The following is a 22,558-nucleotide window of genomic DNA, read 5'->3' as shown; positions in this document are numbered from 1 at the left end:
CAAAAAGAAAGTCAGAGTACATGAATTATGTCAATAGAGTCCCTTGTGAAGGAGGGTAAAGAGGAGATGCGGCTTGAGAAATGAGTCAAAAATACTGGATCTCTGTTCTGTCAGGCTTTCTTTTCCAGTTAATAATAGATCATCCGGGGGGGTTAGTAGGGCATGAATGGACTTTAGGGAGTGCATATATTACAGGGTTATCCACTTTCATAAAGTTGTACTCGTTCATACTGATTTCCCCTCTGTCAAAATATAGCTTGAGCTTAGGGCTGGGCAATATCAAATTATTTCGAATTTATGCTTTAGCATATTGTTCCAAATGCCTGGATCACAAGAGGTTTATTTATTTTTTCTTCGTTTTTATGAGCGTTCTGTCTTTTTGGTCTCGTCTGCTTTGCTGCTTCAGTCCAGTGTGCACTGTGCTCCTTCCCACTCGGACACAGACACCGAGCCCCTTCCCCTACCACTCACAACAAAGACGAATAACAATGTCCTCTCTGACAAAAAGCAGTTGAAACTCGCTATTTGCATTTGAGGTTTGGTCCAACAGAATCGGTAAAATGGACACCGAAACGCTTAGAGATAGTTTTACTGTAATAGCCAAAAACCTTTCTAACACCCTTTTCATGTCTCAACTCACAAAATGTAGAACAGAGCAGACCCTACTAAAACGAGAGTATCAATGAACATGTATCACATACCACTAGCAGCATTTTAGCCACAGACTTATGTACTAGCTGTCTAGTCTGTGTATTATAAAATGGGCAATGAGCATAAAAATGCACATTTATATAAGAATTGGCAACACGTTCTCATTGAGAAATATGCATGAATGGAAACAGGATGCCCTGAGCTTAAATTCAAGTCTCATAGCAAAGGGTCTGAATACTTATGTAAATAAGGTATTTCTGCTTTTAAGTAATATGCACACATTTCTAAAAAACAGTTTTCACTTCGGCATTATGGGGTAGTGTGTGTAGATTGATAAGGATTTTGTATACATTATATACATTATTATATTTTAATGTATACAATGTATATTTGAATGTATTTAATGTATATTTTAATAAGTCTATTATTCTTCTGAAGAGTGAATTAGGCAGTTTGAGAAGGTTATTATTATTTTAAATAGAACAGACAAACATACAGTGGGGCAAAAAAGTACTTAGTCAGCCACCAATTGTGCAAGTTCTCCCACTTAAAAAGATGAGAGGCCTGTAATTTTCATCATAGGTACACTTCAACTATGACAGACAAAATGAGGGGAAAAAATCCAGAAATCACATTGTAGGATTTTTAATGATTTTACTTGAAAATTATGGTGGAACATAAGTATTTGGTAAATAACAAAAGTTTATCTCAATACTTTGTTATATACCCTTTGTTGGCAATGACAGAGGTCATGTAGTAGGTCAAAGCTGTGTGCAGGTAGAGCATTGGTTTAGTAGGCATTGTGGTGCTCATGTGAATTTAACTTATTTTTCAGCCTCAGACCAATACCTCCTTCTCACTTAATTTTAGTTTTGTTTTTAATGTCCATGGTTTTTACACTGGAAGGTAATATTCTGTTAAAGCTGCATTATACAAAATTTTGCAAAGGCAGATTAGCCATTAGTCTGTCTTTAGCAGTGCTATTGTAACCTTTAAAGAAAAATATCAAAATGTTTAATCTGAAAAAGTTTATCTGTAGGAGGGATGTATATGGTAGAGGCAATGTACTGAGTGAAGGAAAGACTATCACATCTTGGCAGGCACTGATAAGGGTGGGGAGCTGTGGATTAGTAATGAAGGGGGCCGAGGTCAGGTCACGTTAAGGGAGAAGGAAGAGTTTATTGCCTGCATCCCTTAATTTCCTGCCTAGCAACAGAGATGTAATCTTTAGAGAGGAGGTGGTGACTCCAACCCAAATTGGGGTATATATATTTTTTATTTAACCTTTATTTAACTAGGCAAGTCAGTTAAGAACAAATTCTGATTTAGAATGACAGCCTAGGAACAGTGGGTTAACTGCCTTGTTCAGGGGCAGAACAACAGATTTTTAACTTGTCAGCTCAGGGATTCAATCTAGCAACCTTTCAGTTACTGGCCCAATGCTCTAACCACTAGCCTACCTGCAAAATATATACTACCACTGGTGGAACCATGTCTTTGTCTGTTCAAATGTTAGATCCTTTGGTTGAAGTTTTTATAGTGTCTGTCGAGTTCGTACTCTGATATTTAGAAACTAACAATACTATAGTTGCATACTGCAGTAATAAGTACTCCATGTATTCTGAATTATATTAATGTATTCTGTTGTTAAAGGGACACTTCGGCATTTTGGTAATGGAGCCCTTTATGTACTTCCCCAGTCAGATGAACTTGTGAATACCATTTTTATGTCTCCGCATGCAATAGATAAAGGGCTTCATTGCCAAAATCCCGAAGTATCCCTTTAAAATGTATTCTGTGCCACTGTTCTCTAAGATTTCCACATGAAGCATGTATTAGGTAGTATATGTTGCTATGTATCCCATGATGTACAACTCATTCTATATAAACCCTTTTTGTTAATCTCTGTGACTCACCCTGTAAGTCCTGCTTGTCGGAGGCAGAGGTATAGCGGCCCTCCTTCATGGCCTTCAGGATGTGTTTGTAGTAGGGGTTCAGGTAGTGTTCGAAGTTCAGGAAGTCAAACTGGGAGTTGCCAGATTGCTTGGCTTTCAAAACAATCTCAAACTGGGCCCCCTGCAGGCACACAAAGTTGGCGGTCCTCTCAATGATGGCATGGGTTTTGGTGGTCGCTGGCTGGAAAGGGGAAGAGGACACACACTAAGTCAAATGAAATGTGGGGTTAAGGATAGGTGACAACCTGGGGATGTATGTATCAAGCAAGAGTAGGAATGCGGATCTACAGTCGTGGCCAAATGTTTTGAGAATGACACAAATATTCATTTTCAAAGTCCACTGCCTCAGTTTGTATGATGGCAATTTGCATATACTCCAGAATGTTATGAAGAGTGATCAGATGAATTGCAATTAATTGCAAAATCCCTCTTTGCCACGCAAATGAACTGAATCCCCCAAATATTTCCACTGCATTTCAGCCCTGCCACAAAAGGACCAGCTGACATCATGTCAGGGATTCTCTCGTTAACACAGGTGTGAGTGTTGACAAGGACAAGGCTGGAGATCACTCTATCATGCTGATGGAGTTCGAATAAAAGACTGGAAGTTTCAAAAGGAGGGTGGTGCTTGGAATCATTGTTCTTCCTCTGTCAATCATGGTTATCTGCAAGGAAACACGTGCCGTCATTATTGCTTTGCACAAAAAGGGCTTCGGAGGCAAGGATATTGCTGCCAGTAAGATTGCACCTAAATCAACCATTTATCGGATCATCAAGAACTTTAAGGAGGGCAGTTCAATTGTTATGAATGCTTCAGGTCGCCCAAGAAAGTCCAGCAAGCGCCAGGACCGTCTCCTAAAGTTGATTCAGTTGCGGGATCGGGGCACCACCAGTACAGAGCTTGCTCAGGAATGGCAGCAGGCAGGTGTGAGTGCTTCTGCACGCAGAGTGAGGCGAAGACTTTTGGAGGATGGCCTGGTGGTAAGGGCAGCAAAGAAGCCACTTCTCTCCAGGAAAAACATCAGGGACAGACTGATATTCTGCAAAAGGTACAGGGATCGGACTGCTGAGGACTGGGGTAAAGTCATCTTCTCTGATGAATCCCTTTTCCAATTGTTTGGGGCATCCGGAAAAAAGCTTGTCCGGAAAAGACAAGGTGAGCGCTACCATCAGTCCTGTGTCATGCCAACAGTAAAGCATCATGATACCATACATGTGTGGGGTTGCTTCTCAGCCAAGGGAGTGGGCTCAGTCACAAAATTGCCCAAGAACACAGCCATGAATAAAGAATGGTACCAACACATCCTCCAATAGCAACTTCTCCCAACCATCCAGGAACAGTTTGGTGACGAACAATGCATTTTCCAGCATGATGGAGCACCTTGCCATGAGGAAAAAGTGATAACTAAGTGGCTAAGGGAACAAAACATTGATATTTTGGGTCCATGGCCAGGAGACTCCCCAGACCTTAATCACATTGAGAACTTGTGGTCAATCCTCAAGAGGCAGGTGGACAAACAAAACCCCACAAATTCTGACAAACTCCAAGCATCAATTATGCATGAATGGGCTGCCATCAGTCAGGATGTGGCCCAGAAGTTAATTGACAGCATGCCAGGGCGGATTGCAGAGGTCTTGAAAAAGAAGGGTCAACACTGGAAATATTGACTTCATGTAATTGTCAATAAAAGCCTTTGACACTTATGAAATGCTTGTAATTATACTTCAGTATTCCATAGTATCATCTGACAAAAATATGTAGACACTGAAGCAGCAACTTTGTGGAAATTATTATTTGTGTCATTCTCAAAAGATTTGGCCACGACTGTAGGATAAAGGCCCCCCTTTCCATGTAACATTATTCACTGTGATCTAACAGGCAAAGGGGATCCTAAATCAGCACACCTTGTCTGAGATGCTTGATACATACGGCCCCAGACTCTCCTTTAAGGCAAGTTAATGTAACTGTATTTAATAACTGAGGCACAAGCGTAATCACTTCAGAAGCAAAGACGAAAAAGCTAAATAAGCTACAACATGGCATGAAACAGGTTTTTAAGTGTGGCAGTTAATTCTTTGTGGGGGGATCAACCAAATTATATTTCCTAAAGACTGTAGAAGATGTTTAATAGCTTATTCACTAACAATCATTTACTAAATACATATAAGATGGAAATCATTGGGACTCGATTACTCAATATCACTGCGACTGTGTACTTTCAATGATGAATCATTCTCGTTAGTTACCCTAAGAAGAAAATAGCAAAAACACACATTTCTCATCAAATGAAAATCTTTGGAGAGAAGACACTAGGGCCTGAACTCTGTAGTAACATTCCACTACACACACATTTATGTGTTTTGCGAGAGTATAAACTCTATAGCGGCAAATAACCTTGCAATTTTGAATTTTAACGAGGAACTTATTATGGAATCATGAAACACAGAAAGGAAGAGCAGCGAGAGAGAGACGATTCCTTCTCCCCACCCCTCAGGCTGTCAGACCGGCGACTGCCTGTGATAACAGGGGAAACACAGCCATATCCCCAAATTAATAGTTCAAATCAGATATTCTGAGAATAGCCCCAGCTTTGACTAATTGGCCGTTTCGAGACGGTGCAATTGGAAGGGCTTTGCAGGGTACCCAATCGAAATCTCATTACAAAGACACGTGGAAAGGATGTGCATGTGTGTCTGGACATCATAGAGGACACTGACAGCCAGAGTGAGGAAGATCTCTGTCAGCTGCGTCTATATTGAATTACTATGTGTGTGTGCATGTCCCAGGGTGTATGTAGTTGTCAGTCTGAAGTCTGTAGGGGGTGTGTGTGAGAGAGTGAGAGAGTGAGAGAGTGAGAGAGTGAGAGACAGAGACAGAGACAGAGAGACAGAGAGACAGAGAGACAGAGAGACAGAGAGACAGAGAGACAGAGAGAGAGAGAGAGAAAATCGAGGCCATGCTGAGATGAAAGCCTCCCCTTCTTGAGTTGGAAGGACCCTGCAGATGAAAAGCAACCGGCGGTCAATGGGAGAAGCAGCAGCAGTGGAGTGGAAAGTCTGTCCTAGTGGACTGGGATGATACAGACTAACATAAACTAAATCAGCACAGCACACTCCTCTTCTCAGTCTCCTCCCAGGCTGCAGGATGTGAGTGATGACCTCAATACCATCCCCCAGATAAGACGCCTTATCGTTCGACTCACCACTTGTCTGTGTCTGTCTATTGGTCTGTCTGCAGTCTGATCAGCATCGCTACATCAATACTGCACCAGTCACTGTCTATCACACGCACAACACTCGCAAGCAAGTTCTGCTGTTTGCTGCTCCGTTCCCTTCCTTTTCCCTCTGCATGGCTCCATAATAGGGAGTGTTATGTAAACCGTTGGATCCCGGACCCACCATTGTTCAAATGTATACTGAACAAAAATATAAACGCAACATGCAACATTACAATTCATATAAGGAAATCTGTCAATAGAAATAAATTCACTTAGGCCCTAATCTATGGATTTCACATGACTGGGAATACAGATATGCATCTGTTGGTCACAGATACCTTAAAAATATAGGCCTCTGGATCTCGTCACGGGATTTCTGTGCATTCAAATTGCCATCAATAAAATGCAACTGTGTTCATTGTCTGTAGCTTATGCCTGCCCATACCACAACTCCACCATGGGGCACTCTGTTCACAATATTGACAACAGCAAACCACTCGCCCACACAACGCCATACACGTGGTTTGCGGTTGTGAGGCCGGTTGGACATACTGCCAAATTCTCTAAAACGACGGGTTATGGTGGAGAAATGAACATTCAATTGACAATTGAAAGCTCCCTAAAAACTTGTAACTTATATGATTCCTGGTCTTTCTTATATCTCTCAGATATAGGACAGACACTTCAGAACAAACTTCCTTTAGATTTTTGGGGGGGACGTTCTGTTGTTCCATGTAGTGAATCTCTTATTCAATGCGTTTGTATGGGCTAATAGCAGTAAGGCCAAATAAAAATATTCATCAAATATATATATATATTTTTTAATAATTCAATGGGTCTTAAACTTCAAAATAAAATAGCTAAATGATCCTTGATATGACCTTTAAACAGAAATCCATATAGCTTAGTAGAACCGCCCCCGGCTTAGACTTATGGGTTAAAACCCCATTCTGCAACCCTGTGGTCCATCATGTTAATTAAAGCATGAAGTAGTGCAGGGTACTCACCAGCTCCACATCGGGGGGGATCGCCAGGCCCGGGGGTGCCACAAAGGGTTCCTCGCTCTCCTGCGGCTCTGTTTCTTCTGACGAGGAACAACCCACAAGGTCAGGGAGAGAGAGAAGAAGAGCGATTAGGATTCAACCTACAGTCACTGTGACACATTACAAGCACTCAACGTTTCCTCCTCTCCCTACTCTCATTCGGCCACGTTGCCCGAAGCACTCGGTTTCAGCTTTATTTACTCTTAACTTTCTGGGAGGTGGTGGTCCCTGTCACAATTATTTACAACATCTAACCCCCTCCCCCCCAGTGTGACATAACACACGGATAGGTCAGCTTGAAATTTGATTAAAATTGTATGCTTTAGTTCAATGTGGGGAGGCTGCAGATGGATGTAGAGGTTAAGCACATTAATGCCAAACATTGCAGCCAAGGAGCACAGCATAGATTTGTCTTGTGCCGATTTAATCAGGCGCACTGCTGGTCGCCCGAGGTGTGCCCTGGCTGCCGATACCACAACAGAGACGAGCGCACGCACCCACACAAGTAGAGGAGTTTTGTACTGCCGAGTAATCACAGGCAGTGCCAGGTGATAGTACTGATGACAGCACTCAGACACACAGCAGTAGTACTGTACCATCTGCTGAGGGAGGGGCACTTTGGCATTGGTTAGAGGGGAACGGGTGGGAGGGGTTGTATAATGCTGTGTTCATAAGCAATTGGGAAGGTGGTAATTTCAGCTTTGACGTCGTAAATACAAGTTGGATGCATTCACGTGCTTTTGTGATAACATGAAAAGTGCCTTAATAACAAAAATACAGAATCACAATGTATACAAGTAAGTAATATGATATTAATGTATCTAAATGTTGATTATACAATCTGTGTGCTTTATTGCTGTCTGATCTGAGTTTGATTAGTTATAGCCAGAAATTGGGGAGGCAGGTAGCCAGCCAAGTGCTTAGATTGTTGGGCCAGTAACCGAAAGGTTACTTGGATCGAATCCACGAGTTGACAAGGTAAAAATATGTCGTTCTGCCCCTGAACAAGGCAGTTGGCCTACCGGGGAACGGTGGGTTGTCATTGTAAATAAGAATTTGTTCTTAACTGAGTTGCCTAGTTAAAATAATTTATTTTTTAAAATCCTACAGGGCTTTCCAGCTCACTCATTACAAGTGACTTGAAGCCAAAGCTACATTGCTGTGTGATTTATTTGTATATTTCTCCTTTTCAGGTATGAATGCGATTTCGAATACATTTGTTCATGTCAGAATGTTATTTGTACGTTTAGACCACTTCAAAATTAGCCATTAGCCATTTTGCTAGCTAGCTTGCTTGCTAGAAGGCTGCTCACTTGCACGAGGTGACTTCGTGATCGGAGCGTGCCCGAGAGAGACCGTGCGCACATTCAGGGGTATACAACTTTAAATTACACAGAACAAAAATAAACACAACATGCAACAATTTCTAAGATTTTACCGAGTTAAAGTTCATATAACAAAATCAGTCAATTGAAATAAATTCATTAGGCTCTAATCTATTTCACATGCCTGGAAATACAGATATTTTGTATTTATTTGTTTATTTAACTAGGCAAGAAAGTTATGGCTTAACCCGGCCAAACGCGAACGATGCTGGGCCAATTGTGCGCTGTCCTATGGGACTCCCAATCACGCCCGGTTGTGATACGGCCTGGAATCAAACCAGGGTCTGTAGTGAAGCCTCTAGCACTGAGATGCAGTGCCTTAGACCGCTGCGCCACTCAGGAGCCCAGATAACTTTTTTTTAAAGTAGGGGTGTGGATCAGAAAACCAGTCAGTATCTGGTGTGACCACCATTTGCCTCAGGCTGCACAACATCTCCTTCGCATAGTTGATCAGGCAGTTGATTGTGGCCTGTGGAATGTCGTCCCACTCCTCTTCAATGGCTGTGCAAAGTTGCTGGATATTGTCGGGAACTGGAATATGCTAGGCTTGGGTGGTATCCAGGTTGTCCTACCTTCATACTGACCTTGTGCCATAAAAGGATATTCTGTAATACCTGCACTGAACAGAAGGGGGGCTATTTTCAAACCCCACTGGGCCTCTGTAATCCGAAGGTTAGTAATGCTAACAATAAATGTACAATCCCATAGAGAATGCTAACTAAATGCGAACGAGCGCATTGCAAACATTTTATACAATCTTTGACCTAAACTACTTGTAGGACAGAAACCCCAGCTCAAAGACACATAACTCAGAAATACTACTCACAGTTTGCTGCAATCACAAACCAAATATTAGACATCAAGGCTCTTGATCCAGGAGGGGATTCTCTGCTTTTACCAAGTGAAGCCTGATTTTGGAAGAAGCTAACCACTAGATAGCAAACTAGCTACAAAATTAGCAAACCAAATGCACAATTGCTGAGAATTTGCACATTTTAAACAGTTAATTTATTAGTTATAAGACATCTTGCTGGCAAAACTGGACTTATGAATTTCATAACGTAACTAGAACACCTGCAGCATGCTGCACAACAGTGAGTGACTCACAAGGCTCCGGTCTCTAGTTGTTGTGTGCTTGTAAACACCACGTGACTGGGGACTATCAGTAAGCTTCAACAAAAAATTATGTGACAGGTGAAATCAACAACGGGATTTTCTTTATCTCCTAATGTATTGCACAAGTTGACTGCAGGTATTTAAAAGTTGCATTTTTTTTTAAATGTCTAAAAAATATAAGAAATAGTTTCAACAGTATTGAAAAACCATCCTGCGGCTATTTCAAAATATCCCGGTATATGGTATACCGCCCAAGCCTACAACACACTGTCGTACACGTTGATCCAGAGCATCCCAAACATGCTCAATGGGTGACATGTCTGGTGAGTACGCAGGTCATGAAAGATGAGGTGATGGCGGCGGATGAATGTCAGGAGAATGGGCCTCAGGATCTCATCATGGTATCTCTGTGCATTCAAATTGCCATCAACGTTGTCTGCAACGTATGCCTACCTGCCCACACCATAAACCCACGACCACGGTACACTCTGTTCACAACGCCAGCAAACCGCTCGCCCACACAACGCCATAAACATTGTCTGCCTTCTGCCCGGTACAGCTGAAACCGGTATTAATCTGTGAAAAGCACACTTCTCCAGCGTGCCAGTGGCTATCAAAGGTGTACATTTTTCCACTGAAGTTGGTTACGACGCCGAACTGCAATCAGAAAAATAAAATAAAAAGTTGGATGTGGAGGTCCTGAGATAGCATAGTTACAAGTGGTCTGCGGTTGTGAGGCCAGTTGGATGTACTGACAAATTCTAAAACAGCTTATGGTAGACATATAAAACATTAAATTCTCTGGCATCAGCTCTGGTGGACATTCCTGCAGTCAGCATGCCAATTGCACGCTCCCTCAAAACTTGAGACATCTGTGGCACTGTGTTGTGTGACAAAACTGTACATTTTAGAGTGGCCTTTTTTGTCTCCAGCACAATGTGCACCTGTGTAATGATCATGCTGTTTATTCAGCTTCTTGATATGCCACACCTGTCAGATGGATGGATTATCTTGGCAAAGGAGAAATGCTCACTAACAGGGATGTAAACAAATTTGTGTACACAATTTGAAAGAAATAAGCTATTGTGAGTACGGAAAATGTATGGGATCTTCTATTTTAGCTCATGAAACATGGGACCAACACTTCACATGCTGCGTTGATATTTTTTTTCAGAATAGTTGAGAAACGCTGATTGGCTCATGGCAAACAAGCTGCATCAACCACAAACTAAAAGTACAGCTATCATTCTCGCAAACAAATTATGGTGTTCAAAAAAACATGAATAGATTGCTTATATTAAAATAATGTTTAGCCAAAAATGTTGTTATTGAGGTAATTTCCTTAGTAGGTGACGTCAGAGGTCAGCATGTGGGAGAAGTGGAAGCTCAGGGTTGATAGACAATTTTCCCACTAGTTATTACCAGTTGGAGGGGCATTCAAGTAGGACTGACGCAGAGCACAGTGCCCTGACAGCCACTTAACCCTCTACAGACTAAGTCCTAGCCAGGGGGTTTCTACTAAACTATATTACATTGTTTTAAGAAGGTCATAATCAAGGATTATTTAGCTATTGGATTTAGAATTTTAAATGTATAACTTAGCCTTACTGCTATTAGCCCATGCATACGTATTGAAAAACAGATTCACTACATGGAACAGCAAACAGTCCCCCCCAAAAAAAATCTAAAGGAAGTTTGTTCTTAAGTATTTGTCCTATATCTGAAAGATATAAGAAATATCAGGAAATATACTTCCATTCATTTTTTAAACTGGTACCGGGGGACCTTCAGACGTGTCTTGTGCAAAACAACCCGACGTATTCGTGAGTCTCACCTTTCCACAGAGGGGTAATATTAGTGTGCAGCCAAAACTATTCGGACTCTACAGACAGAAGTTGGCAGATCGGCTGTTCACTGGGCCTAGTGAAGAGGCTGGAGCCCAGCACTGGACCTCACAGGTGGTAAAAAGTCCGCCGAGCAGCTAGCCATTAAGACTTCACATTCAGTGCCGAAACTTGAAAAAGCTTTATTTTGTTTAGCTCCAGGGCTTCAAATAGTGGTTTATGTGACTCCGGGGAGCCTGCCATGCTAAAGAATTAATCACAGGGTTTTCATTAAAGGTGATATGTGAGCCTCTCCACCAGTATATCCATGTGTCTAGTGTGAGATGTATGTCTCTCTCATTCTCCTCTCTCTCTTCCCTAACGGCAGGTCAAAGAAAGATTCTCAGTGGTTTCAAGGGGTAACAAGTGGTATCAAGAGGTATTGTAAATATATGTGTGAGTTTACTTGAATTTTTTGTGATGTATGTAATTTGTGGATTCAAAAACATAATTTAAATGTGTGTGCATTTATGCGTGTGTGTGCTCACCCGTCTCCCTGTTGGCCTCCTCTTCCTCAGTGGGTTGGGAAGGGTCGTAGTAGTCTGCGCTGTAGCGGAAGCCCACTGCATTGTAGGTGCCTTCATCTGCCAGAGCTTCACTCAGACGCTTGTATTCTTCCTCTGTGTAAGAAAAACATACATAATAAAAGAGTGAGGGGAATGGAACAGTAGATTTATTGAAAAATACAGCCATAATAGGCTACTGTTGGGAGTGCCTCAAGCATGAGACAAAAACATTGGATTCATTCAAAATCATCATTCCATCCATCCTGCATAGTTAAGGATATAAAGAGCACTGTGAGCTGACAAAAACTAAAGCAGATCGAAGCCAAGCTGACCTTATAACACCACACTTTTCTATTGCAATTGATCTCATAGTAAAGGACTGAGGAATCAAAGACAAACTCCCATCTAACAAGAAAAATATTTTTATGCGTCTCGTGTCCCCAAGTGGATAATTGCTAAAGCCCCACTACTCAAGGGCGCACAAGCGTGAGGGGACAAAAGTAACACAAATTACATGAGGACTCAGTCAGTTTGGGAATTAAACACCGTATTTCACTTAAACCCTTCAAAACTATTTAATTTAAATAGGCTTAAATAGGCTAGATTTAATTTGGCAAAAGTGATTATTTATGTAATGGTCAGAGCTATTTCATTATAAGTGACAGAATATTTGCTATGAAGTGTGCAGTATTGCTAAAATAACCTTAGGATAGTCTTTTAAAAATGTGTATTTCAACACTCAAGACTTTAAGTCAATAAAATAGAAATCTTTGGACAGGAGAGGTACTTTCGCATAAAAATCAGGCAACGGTAGTTAAAAATTATTGAAAAAAGTTAAACTACGGTAGGTAAAACCCCATTTAGTCGACCAGTAACAAAAAAAATCTGTGTGTGTGTGTGTGTGTGTGTGTGTGTATGTATATCTCCACAATGGATCAGTCCACTCACAGGTGCGAATCAGACAGGTCTCTGTACACCATGATATATATATATATATATATATATATATATATATATATATATCCATTGTGGAGACGTGCTCCTAAGACATGTGCTACAGAAATTGTAAATGGTTGTACTCCATAAAAACAATGGTGCACCACTAACAAAAATAATATAATTTAACAAAATGTGCTTTCTCCCGCATTGGATAGAGGTCGCTGTCCGTGGTTCAGAAACACAGTGCGAGGTTGAATTTGTGCTTCTTCCCAGACCATGTTGCTTTGTACATAATAGCGAAGTTAACCAGCATATTGGTGTTGAGACCAAAGGCAGCAGCAGAATGAGGAGTTGAGAAAACAGGCTTTGCCTTAATATCTAAGAAAAGTGAGGAGAAAGGAAACCCCAAATTAAGGTCTATAATCAATAGCCTAACTCTTAAAATGTACCTTGCTTTATAAAGCCTCAATATATTTATAGAAATAAGACAGATATTGCAATTGTTACCTATTTGATTCATAGCCTACTGATTCAGTGAGCACCAAGCCTCATGCAACAACATGTCAAGTAAATAATTTCACACATTCAGCTGTTTTTAACCTCTGCTTTAATAAAGGCTTTCAACTTTTTTGTTTTGTTAAAACAGCCTCTCTGGTATTTTTATAATTTATTTAGTGTTGGCTACACGCCATAATAACAACACTGCTTTTTCTTGAGCTCCTTATTATTTATATTACTATTATGATCATAAGTAATGTAATTATCATTGGTAGGCTTATTATAGCAGCCTTATGTAACCCCCATTGATCTGTGGCCCTGTTTAGTCTTAATACAATAACTTACTTAAGTCTTTATTTCAATACTTATATAGGCTACTGTATCAACCATTCAGAAATTCATGTCATTACACAGCATACGAGTCATTCATGATGACATGCAATCAAGAATTTGTTTTAAAACAAAATGAGCGAGTCGTGAATAATAAGCTTAAACCTTTCCATTTCTAAAGTTGCATTCATGAATGAATGTGACTGTTTAGTCTTTGCTGTAATAACGGCTTAACAAAAAAAAGGTTACAACAGACTCTCTGGTATTTTGTGTTGTTTACATTGTTCTAAACAGTCAGAAAAATATATTTATTGTAATCAATACAGCGCCGGTTCGATACACATAATGTGCACGCAGTGCTTGCTTCTTACTTTCTTTTTCTTGATATCCAGTGTTTTACACAACTACTCACATTTATTCCATACATCAGACTTTTCCTTTACCTCCTCAGCAACGAGTAAACATCCCTCCATTTCGTGTTTATTTGCCACGTCCTCTGCATCCATTTTGCTGTCATGTGTTACAGCGTTCAGAGTTCGTAATAAACAATTTATTGATGTGATCATGATATGCTATAGGTCAGGCACTACTGTGCCCTATTTGGACAGGCTTAGCTTTACTGGGGGAAGGCGGGTAATGTAATTATGTGAACAAGGACAAAACACAATATCTGTAATTTTAGTCCCGTCCGAATTAACATTTGCATGGAAGGGGAGCAACATTTCCAGCCAGAATAACCTACTGTTTTTTGGCAAACTCCAAGAATCAACATCCCTGTGTTTTGAGAGAAATGTCATAGGTGCAGGAGATGCCCGCGGTTTGCACAAGAAAACAATAACTGATTAGATCAATTGAACAAAGTGCTGCGCATAAGCTATAGATGAATGGCCTACATGTATCATATCAACTTTCACAGTGAATGCTTTTGTTTATATGTTTTGTGCTTATAAATTGAATATTGCCAAATGCATTAATAAAAAAATGTAGCCTATTCAATGCAAGTCTTGCTGTTAACAGATCGCAAAGCAGCATACAACTGGCCTAAGAGTTTGGAAATGATTAGCTAACTTTCTCATCCATAGCCTTAAAAACACATTGCATGTACAAGTGCACTGTTGAGCTCACATTTGAAGGCTGGGTGGCATTCACAACGTACTGCGCATTGCTAAAATATCCTAATGACTATGATCACACTTCTTCAATTCAAATATACATTAATACCGACACTATACCAAAGATGTTTGGTATGGTTTAGAAACTTGGGAACCAAGCTCGAGTTCAGTGTGACCCTATCACCTGGACATGTTGAAATACTGCATCTTCACACCTAGATAAAAACCTCCAGGCTTCCGTCATAACTGTCAACTTATTGAACAAAAATAAGAATTACAGGAGGCAGTTTGGAAAATACGAATACCGTCCGAATTGTCATCTGGAATAACGGACAATCTGGAGCAATAATTACATTATCAACATTCTCTAGTAATACTAGTCCCATGCGAATAGGTTACGTGCATGCGAAGCATACATGTGTCAAGTAAAGAGAGCAAGGGTTAAGGGAATGCTTTTCCCTAAACAAATTAGGGGTTTCAGTAACAGAACTTCCAAGTCAGAAATGGCTATAATTATGTTGCAGCTTCAGCAACACAGACAGCGGGATAAAAACGTTAATGTTCTGTGGTGGTTGCTGGAGCAGGGAGGAGTGTGAAACAATGGGTGCTAGTATTTTTAACACAGCGCAGCAAGACTGTGCCCGGCACAATCAAATAACTTGCTGGTCGGATTCCCACTATTTGTGTTTCTCAATTATTTAATCAAACAGTGTGCTTAAATCATCAGACAAGCTGAATATAGTGCATATAAACTCAGCAAAAAAACAAAACGTCCTCTCACTTTCAACTGTGTTCATTTTCAAACTTAACATGTATAAATATTTGTGTGAACATAAGATTCAACAATTGAGACATAAACTGAACAAGTTTCCTAGACATATGACTAACAGAAATGGAATAATGTGTCCCTGAACAAATGGAGGGTCAAAATCAAAAGTAACAGTCAGTATCTGGTGTGGCCACCAGCTGCATTAAGTAAGAAAGCGGATCTCCTCCTCAGGGACTGCACCAGATTTTCCAGTTCCTGCTGTGAGATGTTACCCCACTCTTCCACCAAGGCACCTGCAAGTTGCCGGACATTTCTGGGGGGAATGGCCCCACTCCTCACCCTCTAATCTATCAGGTCCCAGACTTGCTCAATGGGATTGAGATTCAGGCTCTTCACTGGCCATGGCAGAACATGGACATTCCTGTCTTGCAGGAAATCATGCACAGAATGAGCAGTATGGCTGGTGACATTGTCATGCTTGGAGGGTCATGTCAGGATGAGCCGCAGGAAGGGTACCACATGAGGGAGGAGGATGTCTTCCCTGTAACGCACAGCGTTGAGATTGCCAGCAATGACAACAAGCTCAGTCCGATGATGCTGTGACACACCGCCCCAGACCATGACGGACCCTCCACCTCCAAATCGATCCCGCTCCAGAGTACAGGCCTCGGTGTAACGCTCATTCCTTCGACGATAAACGTGAATCCGACCATCACCCCTGGTGAGACAAAACCACGAATCATCAGTGAAGAGCACTTCATGCCAGTCCTGCCTGGTCCAGCGACAGTGGGTTTGTGCCTATAGGTGACGTTGTTGCCGGTGATGTCTGGTGAGGACCTGCTTTACAACAGGCCTACAAGCCCTAAATCCAGCCTCTCTCAGCCTATTGCAGAAAGTCTGAGCACTGATGGAGGGATTGTGCGTTCCTGGTGTTAATCGGGCAGTTGTTGTTGCCATCCTGTACCTGTCCCACAGGTGTAATGTTCGGACGTACCGATCCTGTGCAGGTGTTGATACACATGGTCTGCCACTGCGAGGACGATCAGCTGTCCGTGTAGCGCTGTGTTAGGCGTCTCACACTACGGACATTGCAATTTATTGCCCTATCCACATCTGCAGTCCTCATGCCTCCTTGCAGCATGCCTAAGGCATGTTCACACAGATGAGCAGGGCATCTTTCTTTTGGTGTTTTTCAAAGTCAGTAGAAAGGCCTCTTTAGTGTCCTAAGTTTTCATAACTGTAACCTTAATTGCCTAACGTCTGTAAGCTGTTAGTGTCTTACCGACCGTTCCACAGGTTCATTTTCATTCATTGTTTATGGTTAATTGAACAAGCATGGGAAACAGTGTTTAAACCCTTTACAATGAAGATTATTTGATTTTTACAAAGACAGGGTCCTGAAAAAGGGACGTTTCTTTTTTTGCTGAGTTTAGATGATGTGATTTAAACACAGGATATGTCAATATATGTGTCAATATAAAATACACATTTAACACAATTGGTCGAAAGAACAGACAACTCTTGGTCGACAAAGATTTGTTTTAGTTGGGAAAAGCCCTACATTAAGGGCATGTCTACAACATTGTCTAAGGCAGCACAAATTATGCTGATAACTACAGAAAATGAAATATTAAACAGTAAACATAAGCCTCAACAATAGTCTATGATTAGTCATTCAACCAGACAGTGATTGTCTGAGAAAATACTTAATATTTTATCTTGGAGGACACAGGACTACATACATGAGGGTCTGCATGCACCGAAATGATCCCCGTACTAGTTAGGCTACTGAGAATCTACCTTCTCACTGACTTTGACATAGCTTTAGTAAGGGGATTCCATGGAAAAGTCAAACTGATTATGCCCAAATATAGTAATTTCCAAATGAATCCATGTGCATAATTATCCTTAACCCTTTACATTTGTACCCGTATTTGGAACATAGTGGCTGTACAGTAACATGCTACAAATGACGTCAGAGCTCTGTTCTGAACAGAATGAGACTGTTCACCGGGCACATGCACTTGAATGCACTCATGAATCCTTTCTATGTGCACAAAAATTATGATCGGTTTCTCTGAATTGCCTTGTGAAAGCCTAACACTGTAAGATTGTAATTTATAACTTAGCTAGTCATGCTGACAATATAACAAGCTTTCAAATCATGCCCAGCTGACCCCGATTGCAATTTATAATGGACCATTTTTGGATTGCGTAAACGACAACAGTAATTGTTTAATGGTGGGATGCAGGGTTGTGCCCAAAATTAAACTACAAGTGTGCTTGCTCTAGTTCCACAATGGCATAGTTAGAAGAGATAAAAAAAATAGTACCGTATAGTCATAAATGTGCATTGAAATTGCTTAGGAAATGTGCACACTTTGGAGAGGTGTGTGGCCACTTGTAGAAACCAGTTATTTCTCTTCATCAAACCTTTGTTATTTTTTGTCTTATGTTGCACCTAGCCCACATTTTCTAGCATTATCAGGGAGGCATGTATTCAGAGTATTTTCAGATTTCGTTATCAACAAATGCAGCGAAAAGTAAAGTAAATGTAGATTTGCATGAGATCAACAGTGTAATGTTTGGATTGAGTCGTGTCTGGTGAACTGTTGTGTACTCACCGTTGGGCTACTAATTTTCCCATTATCTCTAAACGGTTCACTTTCAATTGCTACCATGTTTATGCATTTCATATTTCCTCAGTAAGAAACATTTCAATATAGCCCTATCCATATTGGCCAATTGCCATGAGTTAAAAGGTTAAGTTCTAGCTTTATTATATAGTTCAGGCTTTATTTGGAAAAAACAAATCTTGAAACGTTTACTGTCTTCCACAGCAGATGAGTGGAGGCATTGCTCAGCAGTTCAGACACAAGAGACAGAGTATGATCCCCCAGCTATGACTGATTGGTCTACCTTGTCTGGCTTCTTCCTCCAGCAGGTCTGTGTGCATGGCCAGGTACCTCTCCTCATCACACAGGGCCTCGATCCTGGCCTCCTCCTCGGACAGCTGGTAGTCTCTGTTCCACGAGCCTGTGTCGTACTCCGAGAGGTCATGCAAGTGACCGCGCCCATCATACCTGTAGGGTGAAGAGAGGGGTTAGAGGAATAGAAGAAGCAACTGAGGAAAGACAACACATGGACCTACTTACCAACATAGATGGGACCCTAAAACAAAGAGTTTTTAACAACAAAACGTGCTACCTCAGTCACAAGTCTTTCATGAGGAAGTGTATGGTACTGGAACTGAGCAATCTCGTCACAATACAGACAGCCTAACATGAACAACTCCTGACATAGGCCTATCTAGTGCAGTTTTCTGGCAAGCTTACTCAGTGTAGCCTATTTCATTCCTCACTCAACAATCCCTATGGAGCCCTGCATGAACACAAAAATAAAAGAAAACAACTCACCTCTTACCTTACAGGGTTTAACTTCCCCATATAATATGCATAATTCCTTCTATATCTGTAAAAAAGGTACATCCACACCAACCCGAGCACATAAATACCTATCCGTAAGAACCCAAATGGACGATATTTTCCTGCGCTCGCTCCTCTCTTCCACCTCTCCAGAGTGGGCGCTGGGGTTGGCATTGGGGGGCCAGGCAGGACCCCTTAGCCTTAGGCTACTTGCTGGGGAAATAAGGGCTGGTTATGTGATAGAGACACACACATACATTCGAAACAAGAGGCAGGCCCGTGCAGATTAAGGTCACTCAACCCCAACATATGTCACTCCCTTCATGGTTCAAGTGGGTATATTTCCAAATAAACAACTATTTTTTACAGGTCATCATAGCCAACTGTCAGTCTCATGTAGAGCGTGTTCACTGTTGAAATATATGGCAAACTTAGAGGAGGACACAGCATCTTGACATGATGCTCTGCTACACTGTTAATAGTTAGTGCATCTTCGGTTTCATGAGGCCAAAAGGACGTCATTAGCAAGCTAGATAAATGGTTCGCCAATACTTTTATGTCAGTTATGTTTGCAAGAATCCGATCAGTCCCTTCGAAAGACAGACCTGGGATTAGGAAAGTTGGTTAGGATAACAATTCCTTTAGGTTTGTTCAACCGACCTATCAATCAGGATGTTCTTGTCCCCCATCCATGGGATGAGCTGTTTGCCCTGCTCGTGGAAGTGAGCCCTCTCGTCATCCCGGAACAGCTTGCAGGCATAGCCGAACACGAGAAGCTCGGCATATTTATTGCTGTCACTCTCATCCTTCTTCACCGGCTTGTTATTGTGGTCCCTCTTGCACCCGCCGCGCCGATACATTCCAAATGTGCACGTGAAAGAAATCTAGCTCCCTAGATACGTTATATTACTATCGTTCAATTCTTGTTGTAGTACAAAGTCTTTCTTTCTCGGCTAAAATGAGACATGAAATGTCACAATAAACATACTCACAAAAACCTATTTCTGACATGTGCAGCCATTTTGGAAAAGTTTGTAAATTACACTTTCGGTTCATATATGTAGATTCGCCAATTGCTCTTCAAGATAGAAAAACACTATACGTAAATTAAACGTTTAATTTCCCTATATTCTGAAGAGAAGTAACCGTATTCATTCATTATGTATCCACATTTGATAATATTTAATACATAGTCTGTGATTTTATGAGTTAGTGCCCTCTATGTGTGCATGTTGAATGTGCTACAGTGTGATTGTGAGATAACTTTCGAGAGAGAAATGGTGAGATCGAAAAGTCGTCTCGCCTGCATTTGCTCCACTCTAAATCCTACCGGTTTCTGATATTTATTTTCTTAAACTACCATACACTTAAACGACATTAGGATGTTTAACATTTCGACACATACATATACATATATATGCTTGTCTAAAAGGTGTTAATTGAGAAAAAATAGAGGTAGAGAGATTGGAAGCCCAAATTGGTCTTCACGGACAAGTTCTGGCCTGGTTTAGATCTTATCTGTCGGAAAGATATCAGTTTGTCTCTGTGAATGGTTTGTCCTCTGACAAATCAACTGTACATTCCGGTGTTCCTCAAGGTTCCGTTTTAGGACCACTATTGTTTTCACTATATATTTTAACTCTTGGGGATGTTATTCATTACATTTACATTTAAGTCATTTAGCAGACGCTCTTATCCAGAGCGACTTACAAATTGGTGAATTCACCTTCTGACATCCAGTGGAACAGCCACTTTACAATAGTGCATCTAAATCATTAAGGGGGGGGGTGAGAAGGATTACTTATCTTATCCTAGGTATTCCTTGAAGAGGTGGGGTTTCAGGTGTCACCGGAAGGTGGTGATTGACTCCGCTGTCCTGGCGTCGTGAGGGAGTTTGTTCCACCATTGGGGGGCCAGAGCAGCGAACAGTTTTGACTGGGCTGAGCGGGAACTGTACTTCCTCAATGGTAGGGAGGCGAGCAGGCCAGAGGTGGATGAACGCAGTGCCCTTGCTTGGGTGTAGGGCCTGATCAGAGCCTGGAGGTACTGCGGTGCCGTTCCCCTCACAGCTCCGTAGGCAAGCACCATGGTCTTGTAGCGGATGCGAGCTTCAACTGGAAGCCAGTGGAGAGAGCGGAGGAGCGGGGTGACGTGAGAGAACTTGGGAAGGTTGAACACCAGACGGGCTGCGGCGTTCTGGATGAGTTGTAGGGGTTTAATGGCACAGGCAGGGAGCCCAGCCAACAGCGAGTTGCAGTAATCCAGACGGGAGATGACAAGTGCCTGGATTAGGACCTGTGCCGCTTCCTGTGTGAGGCAGGGTCGTACTCTGCGGATGTTGTAGAGCATGAACCTACAGGAACGGGCCACCGCCATGATGTTGGTTGAGAACGACAGGGTGTTGTCCAGGATCACGCCAAGGTTCTTAGCGCTCTGGGAGGAGGACACAATGGAGTTGTCAACCGTGATGGCGAGATCATGGAACGGGCAGTCCTTCCCCGGGAGGAAGAGCAGCTCCGTCTTGCCGAGGTTCAGCTTGAGGTGGTGATCCGTCATCCACACTGATATGTCTGCCAGACATGCAGAGATGCGATACCTGGTCATCAGAAGGGGGAAAGGAGAAGATTAATTGTGTGTCGTCTGCATAGCAATGATAGGAGAGACCATGTGAGGTTATGACAGAGCCAAGTGACTTGGTGTATAGCGAGAATAGGAGAGGGCCTAGAACAGAGCCCTGGGGGACACCAGTGGTGAGAGCGCGTGGCGAGGAGACAGATTCTCGCCACGCCACCTGGTAGGAGCGACCTGTCAGGTAGGACGCAATCCAAGCGTGGGCCGCGCCGGAGATGCCCAACTCGGAGAGGGTGGAGAGGAGGATCTGATGGTTCACAGTATCGAAGGCAGCCGATAGGTCTAGAAGGATGAGAGCAGAGGAGAGAGAGTTAGCTTTAGCAGTGCGGAGCGCCTCCGTGATACAGAGAAGAGCAGTCTCAGTTGAATGACTAGTCTTGAAACCTGACTGATTTGGATCAAGAAGGTCATTCTGAGAGAGATAGAGGGAGAGCTGGCCAAGGACGGCACGTTCAAGAGTTTTGGAGAGAAAGAAAGAAGGGATACTGGTCTGTAGTTGTTGACATCGGAGGGATCGAGTGTAGGTTTTTTCAGAAGGGGTGCAACTCTCGCTCTCTTGAAGACGGAAGGGACGTAGCCAGCGGTCAGGGATGAGTTGATGAGCGAGGTGAGGTAAGGGAGAAGGTCCCCGGAAATGGTCTGGAGAAGAGAGGAGGGGATAGGGTCAAGCGGGCAGGTTGTTGGGCGGCCGGCCGTCACAAGAAGCGAGATTTCATCTGGAGAGAGAGGGGAGAAAGAGGTCAGAGCACAGGGTAGGGCAGTGTGAGCAGAACCAGCGGTGTCGTTTGACTTAGCAAACGAGGATCGGATGTCGTCGACCTTCTTTTCAAAATGGTTGACGAAGTCATCTGCAGAGAGGGAGGAGGGGGGGAGGGGGAGGAGGATTCAGGAGGGAGGAGAAGGTGGCAAAGAGCTTCCTAGGGTTAGAGGCAGATGCTTGGAATTTAGAGTGGTAGAAAGTGGCTTTAGCAGCAGAGACAGAGGAGGAAAATGTAGAGAGGAGGGAGTGAAAGGATGCCAGGTCCGCAGGAGGCGAGTTTTCCTCCATTTCCGCTCGGCTGCCCGGAGCTCTGTTCTGTGAGCTCGCAATGAGTCAT

At 42.3% G+C, this 22,558-nt stretch overlaps 1 protein-coding gene across 6 annotated transcripts in view; it reads right to left on the bottom strand.

Moving 5' to 3' along the window:
* The window catches only part of LOC135518022 (splicing factor, suppressor of white-apricot homolog), a 149,143-nt gene extending 129,259 nt beyond the window's left edge, over positions 1–19,884 (bottom strand). For 2 of the 6 annotated variants that reach the window (XR_010452104.1, XM_064942843.1), the window contains exons 1-5: positions 19,491–19,884; positions 18,325–18,488; positions 11,740–11,871; positions 6,832–6,908; positions 2,568–2,787 (exon numbers count right to left, since the gene is read on the bottom strand). Coding sequence is in view for 5 of the 6 variants with exons in the window: in XM_064942843.1 (XP_064798915.1) it covers positions 2,568–2,787; positions 6,832–6,908; positions 11,740–11,871; positions 18,325–18,488; positions 19,491–19,690 (793 nt within the window). In the remaining variant the exon portion in view is untranslated. Of the gene's footprint in view, positions 1–2,567; positions 2,788–6,831; positions 6,909–11,739; positions 11,872–18,324 lie in introns of all 6 variants that reach the window. The other 4 variants (XM_064942841.1, XM_064942842.1, XM_064942845.1 and 1 more) reach the window with 4 other exon arrangements.
* Positions 19,885–22,558: the final 2,674 nt, after the last annotated feature.

Source organism: Oncorhynchus masou, chromosome 28, assembly GCF_036934945.1.
Source record: "Oncorhynchus masou masou isolate Uvic2021 chromosome 28, UVic_Omas_1.1, whole genome shotgun sequence".
Classification (NCBI taxonomy): Eukaryota; Metazoa; Chordata; class Actinopteri; order Salmoniformes; family Salmonidae; genus Oncorhynchus; species Oncorhynchus masou.
This window is presented reverse-complemented; position numbering and strand designations above follow the sequence as displayed.